This window comes from Eutrigla gurnardus, assembly GCF_963514095.1.
Source record: "Eutrigla gurnardus genome assembly, chromosome: 10".
In the NCBI taxonomy this organism is placed as follows: domain Eukaryota; kingdom Metazoa; phylum Chordata; class Actinopteri; order Perciformes; family Triglidae; genus Eutrigla; species Eutrigla gurnardus.
The window spans coordinates 21,062,372-21,078,558 of NC_139924.1; the positions used below are offsets into that span (position 1 = coordinate 21,062,372).

Genomic DNA, 16,187 nt, shown 5'->3' on the forward strand with positions numbered 1-16,187 from the left:
AGCGTTGAGCCTCTTTGAAACTGAATTGGTATAACCTGCCGGCAGCAGCGTACCATTTAGCCCCACGTAACAGAATGTTAAGCTCTGTGACTGAAGAATCTGAGTTCATGTCCATTGTTTCATCAACAAAGTTCCCATCATTCATCCTCCACCTGTATTCCCCCCTGAATGACTGTGATTAACACCGAGCTCATCCCCCCTCCTCCTCTCTCCCCCACCTCCCTCTCTTCCCCCTGGTCTCTAGGGGAGATCTGTGCGTTCAACATCCACGGGCTGGAAGCTCCGTTCGAGGCGGTGGTGCTGAACGGGACGTCTGGGGAGGGCCAGCTGAGGGCCCGCGGCCTGGTGGACTGCGAGCTACAGAAGGAATACACCTTCATCATCCAGGCTCACGACTGCGGTTCTGGCCCCGGGCGCGTGGAAGTCAAAAAGTCCCACAAGTGAGTAAGACGACAAGCGGGGCTGACAGAATACACAAGTACATGCCGGGTATACCTAGAAACGTGGTCATGTGAATTATATATAATTGACATGGCAACCGGCCCACTGGGATTTCTCCCAGTCCCGTCTATGGATTAGTCCAACAGTTTCAAATGGTCCCACTGAGCTGCTAATTAACATTCTTTGGTGCAGATGCACACAAGTGTAACCTTAGGTATTTGTGTGTGGATAGAAAGAACACATGCATTTCTTCAGAATGCATATGTCTGCATTGTCTGGTCATTTAAATCTCAATCATTGTGGAACTGGATGAGACGACCTGTAATCATTCTTTAAATATCAATACTCCTGCCCTGCATTGTGTCCCATTAGTGAGGTTCACAGCACAATGAAGTAAAAAGCAAAACAAATATGACAGCACTATATCCCCGCTTATATCCTGATCTTTTTAAAGTGTAATACAGATTGATGATGATCCAGGGTTTGAACCGGACCGTGGGAACTTTATTTTGAAAGAAAACTAAATGTAAATGCAAGTCGATATTACATTATGTTTGTTTGAGCTGATTCTTTCATCCAAAGCGTCTTACAATATGTGCGTCCAATATGTGCATCCAATATGTGCGTCCACCCCGGAATGTGTGAGTTCAGCAAATATGCTGAACTCCTTCAAGTGTCATTTATACACAATAAGAGAAAGACATGGAGGAAGAAAAGATGATTTACATTTAGGTAATTTAGCAGACGCTTTTGTCCAAAGCGACTTACAATAAGTACATTTGTCGTGAACCATAGCCCACCTCCACCTCCACAAGGTCCTTGGACTCCTTTTAAAGAGGTCAACTGATAAAAAACAATCTGTCACACTTGTTGGCCCTCCTGAAAGCCGCTTCTGTCTCAAATTGCTCTTTCAAACGACTCCCTCTGTCCGCTATAAGAGTGCACATCTCCCCCCCTCTGTGTCTTAAACCCCCCCCCCCCAATCACCTCAGCCAACAGTGGATCCAAGCACAGAAATCTATCATTTTGTCGAGCTTCTAGATGTAGACACACACTAAACCTGGAATTATACCAGCAGGGCTTTTCTAGCCGCGGTGAAAGTTTAAAATCAGCAGAGCATAACTTGTATTTACTGAATGTTGGATTCTGTGTTCCTAGTGTGTGTGTGTGTGTGTGTGTGCGTGTGTGTGTGTGTGAGAGAGAGAGAGAGAGAGAGAGAGAGAGAGAGAGAGAGAGAGAGAGAGCGATTGACTTTGTGTGTACAAGGCAATAAGGGTGTTGGATTTGTGCTGCTATTTCCGTTCCGTTGATCGTGTTTTATATCCCTTTTAAGCACCCGGGCGTGCTGTTATGTCACTCTATTACTTTCTATCAACCCCCCCTCCACACACACACACACCAGTGACGCAGACCCAGTTTGGTCGCTGCAGACTGGCCGACGCTGGAGGGGGAAGTGTATTTGGGGACACTTTGAATGGCCTGTCCTTCCACTGACAACTCTCAAAAGGGATGAGGTTGGCCTTTTGCCGCACCGCTCTCTCTCTCTCCTCCTCCTCCTCGTCTGATTTATAAGGAAGCTATCAGGAGCGAGGGAGAATCTGGCCCCAAGGCTGCGCTCAAATTACACATGACACGTCAACAGCAGAGAAGGAAAGCAGTCAAGAGAATTAGCAACTAAAGAGGACAGGGGAGAGGATCAGGAGTGACACAGGATGAGTTTAGACCCTCTACTACTTGCTGCTGCCCTACTTGTCACTCCTTTATTTATTTTAGTTTCCTCGCTGGCTTCAGCTCAGCTAGCTCCTGCTGTCTGTCTCTGTCCTTCTTTCTGTCAGTCCCTCTGGCTGTTACAGAAAATCTCTCTAATGGCGGCCCCTTTCTGACTCAGAGCACCGTTTGAACGGCGTATGCGTTTACCGGTTGTGTTCAGTTCGCTTCCCTCTGCCCTCTGAGATATTCTACTTGGATGCCTTTGGGAGCTTTAGGCATTTGTCAGCAAAGTGCACCTCAAACTCCCTCACACAGTTAGTTTCTTCTCAGGTCGACTTTAAATGAAATGGAAATTAATCTACAAAACTGCAAGGCTGACCTTTGCCAGATGAACAATTTGTCCTGAACTGTGAAGTTAGTCTCAGTCAAAACAGTGCATGGGATAAATACAAAAGAAAAAAACATGGAGGAATAAAACGGTGCAGACGTGATCACCAGGGCTGTAGTGGAGGCTAAACACACGTAAACGCACCTCTGGGATTGTGGAAATAGTTAAATTAGTTTATCCACGTTTACGTCTTCCTAAATACATGTTTGCACTGCATTATGGTGCGTGTCTGTGACCAATCAGCGCCTGTGGCAGCTACCAGGAAGTGGCAGGTTGTCTCTATTGATCAGTGGCTTGATACACGTTGGTGCGGCTGGTAGAATGGACTGTTACAATGGATATTAGGTGAAGTGTCCCTGCAGTGTCTCACCTTCTACAGACACAAGCACAAGGCCTCCATTACAAAGGTACTTCATTTAATGTTGTTTTGGTTCGTATACGATGACGCCCTCAGTCAGTGAAGATGACGTCACCACTATGTACACACCTTCTTAAGATGCTTCTCTAACAGAAACGTTCACACATTCAGACATGCTTCTGTAGGTCTTTTAGCGACGGGTAGATCAGCCAGCAGGCTAAATAAAGTGACAGGCTGCCTTACAGCTGTACACAGGGCAGAATTCTCCAATTCAAATTCATTGTACACATATTTTACAGGCAGTGGTGAGAGAGGAGGGACAGGAGGGAGGAGAAAGAGAGAGGAGGATAGTAAGAGGAAAGAAAGAAAGAGGCGAACCAGACAGTGGGGAAAAGGAGAGAGGAGGAACAGAGAATGAAGTGACACATGTAGAGAACAAAGAGACGATGTTTCTGTAATGTAATTACATTTGTGATTCCTAGAGAGGTGCCATTGATTTCGCTTTCTTTATTTAGCTTGTTTTGTTTTTCCTAAACAGACCTGCTCTGACCTTTTTGTTTTCTGTATGAGGACACAGTGGGTTGATCTTTTTTTGTAGGCCTGCTGATTTGTGCTGTTTTATTTTTGATTCAATACACTTCAACTAGATGTATTCATTCTGGAATCTTCTACAGAATTGGATGTAGTGACTGTGTGAAGGCATTAGAGAGCACTCAGCGATGTCCTTGGTAGTCTCATGGTCACACATGTGCATACGATACAAACATTGAGTAATACACTGAAGGTAGTCTCCCATTTCTTTTCACAAATGGGAAAAATAACCACAGTATCATCATAATCATAACCAACAATATTGACAATGATGACTGTCTGTTATAGTACAAAATATTGGCCTACGCCGCGCAGTATATCCAGGTCTGCCTAACTGCATCGCAGTCCATCTGATCACCTCTGATTTTACCACTACAGCCCTGGTTATCACCATTTGATGAAAAACACGCCTTGTTCTTCAGCACTCTTCGCCCCGCCACCGCCACTTCCTGAGGTCATCGACTTAGAGCAGGGAGCGAGAGGAAGCTCTGATGCTAATCAATGACTGAGAACGCCTGTCTCGACATTTGGCGCTCAAAAATCTCCATATGAGATGACACAATACGAACTTTAAGAACCGGTTGTTCACTTACTATAAACAGGGTTTTTTTTCTTCAAAGTATGGTTTTGGACATTCTAGGTTTCTGCCAGACAGCAGCAGTATATCACTGTCAGCTGAATAAGACCATTTTAACATCTTTAAGAACAATGGGACAATGAATGCTACTATAAAAGCTGCAGTAGTGGCTATCAGGAATCATATAGTCAATGTTTTGATACTTTTCACGCACTTGTGGAAAATATGCAGCTTTTTATATTATAGCCTGCAGGTGTTGAAATATATTTTCACCCAAATTTTGGGTCCCTTCACATCCAAAAGTGTCCTACTCCAATTAGACAGTGTTCACTTTTATTTGTCTTTTCTTTAGTCCTCACAGTTTTCCTGTGAAATATACATTTCTAAAATGTATTGAGATGAAATGACCTGTCAGTTGAACTGCCCACAATCCCATTTCAAGAGGTCACAAGTATAAAGGTCACGAGCAAAACAAGGGTTACAACAGTAACATTCTCACAACTCACCAGCGTAGCTACAGCAAACTTCTGCACTAAACTTTGAAGCCGTTTGGAATTGGTATGTGAAAAACAACCACACATAATCTCACTGACAAGCATTGGAAGACTAGTTTCGCTGTATTGTTTGCACATCGTCATTCGACACACACCTTGGCCAACGTCCCTCTGTTTCTATGGAGTAATGAGGCATAGGAGACATCCCGCTGCCTTGCATAGTGTGCCATATCCACGAAGCATCTCTGGATTCACACCTAATCGCGACACATGTATTTAACATCTGCCCGGGGGTTAAGTGCCTGGGGCCAGTCAGGGGATGGGGTGTGATGCATTCACAGCAGGGTTAGGTGCCTGCACATGTGTGTGCGGGACAGAAAGTGTTGAACACGCACAGATGTTGTATCTGTTCCGCGTAGCCGACACATCCACTTGGTGCCTGGCAACGGCAGCAGTTATTAAAGTCATCATTAGTGAATCTTAGAGGCCTGTATGTCCTAACCTCTCTGCGGATTGAAGAGACTAATTATCTCACGGCACAGCCAGCTGAAGGACAGCCACGCACTCTCGCAAATCCCAAACGCTGAGTCATATTCACACTGATGTACCTACATTTACATATAAATAAGACAAATACTGCAGCTGGGGATAGATTTTGCATCTCATAACCAACACACGCACACACACACGCGCACACACACATATACACATAGACAACCTAAAAACACACTCAAAATTAACAACAACAACAACAAAAAAGTCACTTACTTATGAGCCAAGAAGTGGGCCAAAAGCTGGGCCTTGTTAGCATAAGCTGTCAAGATAAATTCCTGCAGTGAGAAGACCAGGGGACTTCCCATAGATGGTGTGCAGCACCGTCAGTATGTCGGCGCTTTATTCTACCAAGGATCTTAACTTCACGCTTGTCACACTCGATGCTAATGTGAGTGAAACCTCATTCTGTCAAAACCTGTTAGTTGACTTGATTATTATTCCTGGCAAGAAAGAAAGGGAAAGAAGAAGAAAAAAAAAACATCTAGTGAAGGAATATGTTGTTTATCTTCAGCTAACATAATGTAATAGGAGAGTATAGTCTTCCGTGTTTCAATTATGAATATGCACCGCCAGGAACTGCACCATCTGTGCTTGTCTGCTTCAGTTACCCGACGTAAAAGAAAGTGACACCCGTTCGCGTCCCGGATTCAAACCAGGCTCAGACGTCTGCGTGCGGCTCCGGTAGCTTAGAAGTCGGATACCAGAGTTGAGCGAATGGACGTTAGTTAATTTGATCACGCGCGGGTTCTCCTAAAGGTAAAATATGCTTCTTCATGTGTAACACTTCCTCTATATTTCTCTTTTTCTCCGGCATCATCGCCATCCTTCAGTGATTTGAAATAAGCCGGATCCGGGCACGTAGCTAAACATCGAACTGGATTACCGTGCGTTAAAATCACCTTGTATCGAGATCACACGGGCCCCCGTGGAGTTCTGTAGTGCCTCGGGGTGCTAGTCGATGTGGAAGTGGGATTTCCTTGCATATTGATGAGGTTGCCATCCCATTTGGTCCCATTGGTATAGTTAGGTTTGTTTATTTCCATTCTAGTCTTACACGAGGAAATTGACGATTCAACCTCTTGGCTAATTCTTGACAAAGATGAATTGAGTCCTTGTGTGTGTGTGTGTGTGTGTGTGTGTGTGTGTGTGTGTGTGTGTGTGTGTGTGTGTGTGTGTGTGTGTGAGTAAAAAGGATGCATTCGATAATGACTCGAGTGGCTGTGTGTAGTTGAGGGTTGATAAATAATGAGTGTGGAAGAATATGTAATAAGATGGGAACAATGCTAACCTGGCATTAACATGCACCACCTGGCTTTGACATGCAAACGCTGTCTGATTGTTTCTGCGTATGATTTAGCTGGATTGGAATCACACCTGGCACTGAAATATGTCCCCGCTGCTCGCCACACACTTCATATTCTAACGAGATATTCATATCTTTGAGAAGTGACAGCAAACTTCTTCTCATTCCTTTCGATACCATAAAATACTTTTTAGTTTTATTTCCATGAACGCTGACATTAATGGATTGGAAATGCGCTGCATTAGCACATTAACCAGGCAGCATTTTTTTTTTCTTTTGCTGCTGTAGGTTATAAACAAGTTAAATGACTTCAAATCAATTTGAAGAGCTGCAGGTAGCCAGGGGTGATGTAATCTCTTTCTTGAAATTAGTCAGAAATCCTGGGCTCAGCGTTTTTTTTTTTTCACAGCCTGTTGAGATGAAAAAGGAAGTTGCCCTGATTGAAGTGACTTCTTATGAAGCATGTATCAGCACTTGACTATCATGTTGTTTGTGTCAAAAATAATTTTCAAGACCATGTTAATTAAAATGGCAAGCTGGGATCGGCTCCAGCCCCCCCGTGACCCTGAATACAGGATTCCCAGATTTGACCTCACACTTTAAAACCTCACATCCACACCCTCCCTTTCTACATTCGTTCCTACCACTAGTGCGTGAAGCTGTCAGAGCTACTATGTAGCCCACACTGTCACTTCCTGTCCAAATATGATCTAAATGATTGGGAAAACATAAACACTATTACAGAGAGAAGCAGACAGAAGCTTCTACAATATGCATTTGAAGGATATATTCAGGATGTCAAACTGGCGGAGCAGCAAAATGTCAAAATCTTTTTGGCTTCTAACCAAAAAGTGATTCAAAAGGGAACTACTAGACAACTGGAAGGGCCAAAATGGTAACAACATCACTGCGTCACTCTATAGGCTAACTTGAGGGGATTATCCTATCTTATCTCAGATAATAAAAACTTTTTTTTTTTTATATTATAGGCCAAAGAGGCCTCTTTGGGCTGTGGCACTATACTTTACATGCATGGATGTACAAAGACAGGCAGTTACTGTTTTAAGTAGATAAATTGTCAACCTTTAACCACAATCGTTCTGTAACACTAACCAAGTGGTTGCTTTGACTCGTGTCATTCTTTCCTCATAAAAATGAAAATAAACAACCTGTGACAGCTGTCTCATATAAGGGTACCCGAGGATAAACACATGTTAGAAACTGACATGCTGTTTCTACATATTGCTTCAGAACCGGTTTCATCGTTTTATATAATGTCTGTTTTCAACTCAAAGTGGCAGACAGCTCCATCGCTTCCAGTCTTCCAGTCATGTTAGCGCTACTCAATGTCAGGTGCAGCATATTGGCCGTTAATATATATTATTATGACTTTATTCCTTCCTTTAAAAAAAATCAAGAAAGTCATCCCTGCCAAAAGTCATGTTAAAACATGTTACCATTCATTACACTTATGCACCCTTCTCTGTTGCACAGGTTATTCTAACTGCTAGGATGGTTAGCTTTGAGCTGTGGAAGGTAAAGTAAAATGTAACACAGTGTGGTGAGATAGTCAGAAATGCCACGGTTTTTAGACTTAAGACTACAATTTTTATAACAATGGGATCATGTCAACATGTTTCTAGACTGTCGGTTTTCATTCTGGTCACTTCACAACCTGGAGTTGATGCAAGATTTTGACCACAGCTTGACCACACGTTCAGTCCAGAGAGGAAACGTGGGTGTAGATTTGATTTCCTCATTCGATGGCAGATTGTTGTGTGTTAACCTTTGACCTCTTTCCATTTAGCCATCCCCAAAACTACTGGTTTTTAGCCACTTTGTTTGGTGTGTTGTGATCATTCTTGCACCCCACCTGTCACACACACACACACACACACACACACACATCCTGGCCCTTGAGAGCTGGGCGTCTGTTTCAGCCAGATGTGAGCCATCAGCAGAGAAACACTCACAATGACAAGTATTCACAATGATTGCATTTAGTTATGTATCAGACACTTGTGTGCATGAATTCATAATTACACACACACACACGCACGCACACACCCTTACACACACACACACACACACACACACACACACACACACACACACACACACACACACACACACACACACACAGAGTTCCTCCGTACAAGCCCCAGAGGAGTGGAACATATGTTCGCTCCCTCACCACTGGGGAGTGTGGCGAAGCAGGGGGGTAATATTTATGAGTATCATTAATATGACAAAACAAGGCTGACTGAGGGATTTACTGCACACTGGTGCTGCCATCATCTGTCAGTGCTCCTTATCACCATCTTCGCTGGTGTTAGCATCGCTGTTAACATCATTCCCAAAGCCCAGCGATTACTCACTGTCTAATAGGTGTTCATCTGTGTTTTCTGTACCCGTGTCTGGGAGTGAAAGTTGTAAGTATTCAGGTCATTTAAATAATCAGCTTCTTACTATGAATGATGGTCCCACAGGAACACAGCTTTCAGCAGAAAGAACAGTTTGGGATGTTAGACTTTTGTGTAAAGATGCTTTGTTTTTTTTTGTCTGTGTTCTTCTCACTGGTTTGAAGAGGGGACATTACATACTCATCTGCACCAATCGCAATTTAACAATGTCAAAGTAGCAATGCCACAATGCAGATTTAGTGCTACAAGTAAAAGTCCTGCATTCACAATGTGACACATGAATCTGCTCGTACGCATAAATCATCCACCTGCTGCACATTCAAATGAATTATTTTCTCCGATTTAGAGACCCACCACTGCATGAATATTCCCCTCCCCCTCGACCTGTCCCACTTAGCTATTTTGCTTTTAAAGGTCATATTGATAACATTTTTGTTCAAACAAATCATTAAAAAAAAAACGTATACATCCACAGAGCTTTTAGAAAGGTGCAGAATCAAATCATCACTTCTCGTGAACATTTGTTTTATTGTGAATTAATCAATTAAAAAAAACGGCTATGTTGTGACGTGAATACAATGGTAGGGGGAAGTGCGAGGGCGAGTCGGACATCTAGTGGCTGGATGTTATCAATGTTGTCAGTAGCACCTTTAAAATTATATGTTGTATTGATTTATGAGCGTTTTCTTCAACAATTTATTTTCATGAAATACTTAAGTTTATAAACTCTTATAAAGATTGGTTGTAAAGGGAAAATATAGTGTTTATAATGCGCAACATTGTAATTATTGAAGCAGTTGGTTATATTTTTATGACTTTTTCTACATTTTATTAGGTTCCGGGTTCATAAAGCTTCCTCCACATATCTTTACTTTTTCAGTTAAAAAGTTAGAAATTACATTGACGCAGATGATAAAGAAAAAAACCTTTTAACTACGTTTGTTCACGTATGTCTGATTAGCAAATGCAAATTGCGTTTGACATTACATTTACTTTGGTCTCCATCTCGAGAGAGAGATATTACAGCTTCTTTCAGGGATAATTTCACCATCATTATCACACCGACCTGCTAATCCTAGAAACGACATACTCACGTCCGCCCCTTTTGTCTCTCAAAGCGTAACACTACATCGTATTTTTGCCATTCATAGAATTTCAAGATATTAGTCCATCCCATCGTCATCCATCACCAGTTGTCTGTCAATGAATTGAAGGATTGATTAGCCAATCTGTTGCTTTCTGGCCACCGGGGAGTATTGAAGGAGGTGTTTTTAATTGGTGAATGGTGGGGGTTTTTTCCCCATGATGTGTAACTCAACATGATAGATAGATCACTTATGGAATGATTAATTAGTTCAGTAAGTACACTTGGAGAACCGGTGCTTATGGTAGATTAAGAGATCCAGGGGATTAGTTTGCCATAGCAACACAATCAAAGCAATCCCTTGTGTCAGGTCAGACAGTGTATTACGTAAAGCACACTATGGCTATAACTAATGAATCTCCTGCAGTGAACTGGGCCCTCCACCATCCAAACTTAACAATCTGCAACAAGGCTTCTGATAAAGTTGTCGATACTCCTTCCTACAAATGCACCTTCAAACGAGGCACCTAGTCCAGTGTGTGTGTGTGTGTGTCTGTATAAACCAGTTCAGGTTGGAATGATTTATCACAATGCAACACAGAATAATAACTATACACAGCCTTTTCCCATGTATAAAAATGACTGTTTCTTTTTTTTTCTTCTCTTTTTTTTTCAGGCCCAAGCCCAAGTGGACATAACACTAATGAGATCAATAGGGCCATTTTTTTCTGCCATTGGAAAGTGTTTTCCACACTCAGATAATGCATTATACAACTGTTTTCACAGGCTAAGTTATACCCATTTTGAAAAGCACCATTTGTACAGTTGGATCGTACTTTTAAATGAGTTTCTATGAAGACGAAACAAGGAGTGCTGTTGCTGCTAGCAGCTCTGTGAGAGTGCAATTAGGCATAGTGTTGTGTTGGGCTACATGCGTTCAGGATGGTAACATGCAACTTAGTTAAGTGTGTTTGCATATGCACATTTGCTAATTGGCAACATGAAGGCTGATGGGAATGCCAATCGTTATACACGTATTTGTTCATAAACTAAAGGAGTGGGCACATTGAAATGTTCACCCTATGGTGCTTGAGGAAATGTCACAGGTTCACAATACATCTAGTGAGGGGCATGAATGTGTGAACCAAATTTCATGGCAATTCATCCAGTAGTTGTTAAAACGTTTCACTCAAAACCACAAATGTCAATCTCATGGTGGCACTGTCATAAATGTCAGGGTAATGCCAGAATCGTTCATCCCCTGGGGACTATAAATTGCTACATTTTGTGCCAATCAATCTAATAGTCATTGAGGTATTTCAGCCTGGACTTGTCACAATTGGCAATGCAGGGAAACTGGGATTTGACTGAAATGCAGACAGACAAGGATAAAGCAAGATGAAAACAGTGATTTATTTACATAAGCTTAAAGTGATCAAGACTCAAAGGCAGTGGGCAGACAGGTAAAAGACAATAACAACAATCTGCATTGTGATGATGATGATGATATGACAAAGAACAAAGACTGATGAACTGGTATATGTTGACTGTGTCTGACGAGTGAATGATGCAGGTGAGGAGGTCTGCAGGTAAGGCCAGTCAGAGCTGATGAGGGAAATGGCAACAGGTGTGTAGGTGGGAGGGGGATGTCAGGAGAGCGAGACTGATGGCGACTGGTGGTTGGCTAAAAGACGGCAGGTTCGGAGGAGATCATACATATCTGATTACATTGGAATTGGAATTGCGCATTTAGTGAGTTAGGTTAAACACACTCAAAAACAACTAAATGTAACATTGCTACAACAGAAAAGAACCTAACAAGTATCCAAATGTCCGATTCCACTAGCTTGTTCCTGTTGAGGAAAATTAGCATGTCAACATGGTCCGGTGTAACACAGGAGTGCAGACTGGTCACAATCAGTCCAACGGCAGGATATGTCTGTATTTTTGTTAACGTTTGAAGCCTTGATTGTGTGTTTTTTTAATGAATCTTGTTAAAATATTGTGAAATTTAAAATGTAACATTTGGAATGGGTTTTCTACTACATGCTATGCAATGCCAACCTAACTGATGATAATTCAAATTCATCCTTATTTCCATATGCTAAGGAAAAACGATCAACTGTCTCAAAAGTAGTTTCACTCTATGCAGATGATAGACTCTTCTACACTAATCTCGACTTTCCTCCCTCCTGTTGCCCCCTACTGTCTGCAGGGCGGTGGTGCACATTCAGGTCAACGACGTGAATGAGTTTGCCCCGGTTTTTCGGGAGCTCCGCTACCAAGCTGCAGTGACGGAGGGAAAGATTTACGACAACATCCTGCAGGTGGAAGCCACTGACCAAGACTGCTCCCCACAGTACAGCCAGATCTGTAACTACCAGATTACTACCACCAACACACCCTTCGCTATAGACCGCAATGGTGAGTAGTAGACAGGAGAAGATGTGCTGATAGCATCCATGCTGAAGCAGGGTTTTGTATTAATAGGGGTGACAAAGCTCTTAGATATGTCACTGCTTGCCACTAAGGAACCCTGTTATCTCACCTAAACTGTCAACAGCGTGTGATATTCAATTTGTTATAAATTGTATTTTATGGGGAGGTGTTGTCACATTTTTGCTGTGCCCACTTCCCCTCCACCAATCACATCCATAACATTTCTGCTCATTTCACTGATTTCCCACAAGTCCAAGAACATCTTCCTCATAAAGTTTGATGAATTATTATTATTTTACTCTCCATCTTAATTAAAGAAGATGGAAAACACATTTCTGTCACAACACAGTGGCACTCGTGATATGAAAATATCTTCCAAGCATGCACCTGCACGGGAGACACACACACACACACACACACACACACACACACACACACACACACACACACACACACACACACACACACACCTGCATACCCTGAGATAGCTAAACGTAATACATTGGCAGATGTCTCTCCCTGTGATAAAATGTGTTCTTTGCTCTTTCCAAGGACAAAGTCAAACTTTGCCCAGAGAGCCATCGTTCACCCCAAATCAGATCACACCAGTCGAAACACAAACAAATAAACATGCACGGACGCAAGCACGTGTACGCACGCACGCACACACACACACACACACACACACACACACACACACACACACACACACACACACACACACACACACAAATGCTAAGAAAAACCTCCTCTGAGACCCACATAGAGAACTTTCCGTCTTTTCATACTTTTGTGTTTTGCCCTATAAAATTGTCATTTTTTACAGTATTATCAAGTTATACACATCCCCAGAATCAGCACAACCTCAGCTAACTGTCTGTATCACTCAATAAGTTTTACACATTTTATTAAAAAAAACACTGCAAACCATTATAACGAAAGAAAAGCTCAACATAGAAAGTTGCACACACTTGTTTGGATTGTTCTAGAAGTTATTTGAAGCTCCTTCTGTCTATAAAATATGGACATTCATTTGGGTTGTGTCCATGGGCGTTTTTTTCTTTTGCCAGGAATTGTCCTTTTCTTTCCCTGCCCTAAATATGTGTGTACATAGTGTACTTCTTCTCCATTTATGTTTTTAACTTTCTCTACCACTACAATAAATATTTGACCGTCCTTTTCTCTTTGCGCTGTGAACTCCCCCGTGTCTCCCATTTGCGCAAAGACAACAACTCACGGCCAAGAGTAAATTAGGCTTTCTGATTGGCTGTAAAAGCCCCTACGGGAGCCAATACGAGTGTCCGATGCATAAATGTAACTCTATACCTCACTAGCAAATGGCGGATGAGAAGTGATTGATATAAATATACAAAATGGAGAAATGCACCATGGAGACGAGGAGACATCTAGCCAAATCTTTTACAACTTTACGCGTTCTTTTTGTTGTCGTAAATACATGGCTCACATGGGCGAACAGGGTACTGTTGTTTAGCCCCGTTTCTCTAGTTTAAGAGGGAAAAAACACGTGTTTCTAGCGTAAACCATTAAGGAGTAATGTCGCTCTAAAGACAACGTGGTCTTTTGTAGTATACGCTACAATGTGTCTCAGAGGGCAGACGAGGCACCAGTTTTGTCTTTTTTTGCTTTAACACCCTTGCTGCGTAGCTCACACAAAGTCAAGTCCTCATAACTTGACATTTAAACCTCTTGATTCTTACCACTGTTAGATGGTAAATACAGCTGATTCTAGTGGTTCTAGAAAATGCAGGAATGTTACTGTTTAGGTTTTTTTGTTGTTGTCGACTGCCGTCCGCCCCATTGCCTCCTGCTGAGGTGTAGTAGTAAGAAGGCTGAGTAGACGAGGTTATGGCCAAACAGCACTGTGAATGATACGAGGCAGAAGTGGCAGCCAGAGTTCTCTTTCTTCTCTCGCTCCAATTGAAGAGGTCTTGCTCAGCCATTGACCGCTAAGGAAAAGGCTTTTAGAGCTCTTGAACTTGAGAGCACCTGAGGGAGAGAGTCAGTAGATGGAGGGAGAAAGACGAGTCGGCTGTGAGAGCAAGAGTAAGTGCTGTGAGAGGATCAACGACGGAAGCAGATGAAAAACTGTAGTGGGTAGAAAATATGCAAAGGGAGAGAGCTGGCCATATTCTTTATTTCTCTCATTATCAACAAATGGAAATACCAAAAGCAAACAATCAATGGCTCATACTGAAAAATATTGTCTGTGTAGCCAAGCCCTGAATTACAGTATTCCTCTATGCCAAATGCCCAAAAACCATTAAAACACCAATGAGCCACACTGGCGTACTGGGTCGTGTTCCTTCATGTCCAAGAACATTAGCACTGCAATTCATTTTCAATCAAACCCACATACACCGGCCTGGTGCTGTGAATAACATAGACTGTATATTACAAATGAACATAGTCTCCCATTGGTGTACTTACTATAGTTTTGAAGCCTCAACTCTGGCATTTTGACCGTCGCCATCTTTGTTTTTTTGAGGATGGAGCTAAGTGCAACCTTGTTAATCATAAGGTAGCCACACACTTAATCATACTCTGCTTTCTTGTTTATTTTTCTCTAAATCTGACCAAAGATGACTAAATTAACATTTTGCTGTATTCGAGAACTTGTGAAAGCGATTGAGACAAGAAACGACCGTAAACCTTTAGTGAGGTTAAAAATCAAGAAGTAGGGTCAGTTTCTTTTTCTTTCTTTTTTGTAACAGGAGTCGTCCCAGTATTGCCTTTAGAAATAATGCATGTTTAAAGCACTTCAGCCGTGGCTTCTTTTTTCAGAACTAGAAGTTGCTGCTTGGTAAATACTCACTAGCTCACCAAATCTGCATCTGAAGTTTCCCCCAATAACTCTATTTCCTCCTGTCTGATTAATGGTTGCTAAAAAACTGCAGTGCTCATCTGTTTTGGGGGAATTGAAACCCTTTGCAATACCTCTGACCTCATGCACAGCAATGTGCACACGGGGTAGGGAAGTCAGAATGAGATGGAATTTTCCTTGACAATAAGAATAATACAGAATAATGCCAGCCTTGTCCTTTAAACAAAGACCAGAAGGACTAAGCTGAATTAATGAGCTGTGGTAATATTGGATAGTAATTATAAAGGGATGATAGATTGAATTCACAAAGAGAGATGCAAAGGTGTTTTGCCTGTGTGTGTGTGTGTGTGTGTGTGTGTGTGTGTGTGTGTGTGTGTGTGTGTGTGTGTGTGTGTGTGTGTGTGTGTGTGTGTGGCCACCCTTGCCAGCATTCACAGCATGCATAACCTGCTGACATGGACATGTTTATGTAGTAATAGAAGGAAAAGGCGGAAAGGTGTGCATCCATGCTTGTGGGGAGAGAAAAAAAGAGAGAGTGAGCAGCACAACAGATGCAAACAGTGAGACAATGATGTGCATTGAAATGGATTGTGAAGGTTGGAACAGGGAGAACGAGGAGGGAAGGAATTCTAAACGAGCTGAGAGGGAGACGCAGAATGCCAGATCAGGAGGATGGGGGAGTCGAACAATGCCGTCGTCGTGTGAATTACATTCAGTCCTCCTACTCGTACGCTCGCTATTCAAATACACATTATCAACATTCAGCACTCTTTCCACAATACAGAAACCTCAAGAAGAATCTGGGATGTATATAAGCGGCTATAACTCATTCCGGTTGCGTTTTCAGCCCTCTGCCAATAAGGGCCAACAGTGTCTGTTCTCAGCGCCCTTTACTCCCCGCATGTGTTCTGGCCAGGCCTGGCCTCCGTGTACAGCATCGTCATCCTTCTGTAGTGGAAGACTCATCAAATATTAACAGACA

At 42.4% G+C, this 16,187-nt stretch overlaps 1 protein-coding gene across 1 annotated transcript in view; it reads left to right on the forward strand.

Annotated features, from left to right (window-relative positions):
* LOC311020200 (calsyntenin-2-like) overlaps window positions 1-16,187 on the forward strand; it is a 218,046-nt gene that overhangs the window by 132,224 nt on the left and 69,635 nt on the right. The window contains exons 3-4 of the mRNA XM_084020120.1: window positions 245-440; window positions 12,140-12,348. Of these exons, the coding sequence (XP_083876246.1) occupies window positions 245-440; window positions 12,140-12,348 (405 nt within the window). The remainder of the gene's footprint in view (window positions 1-244; window positions 441-12,139; window positions 12,349-16,187) is intronic.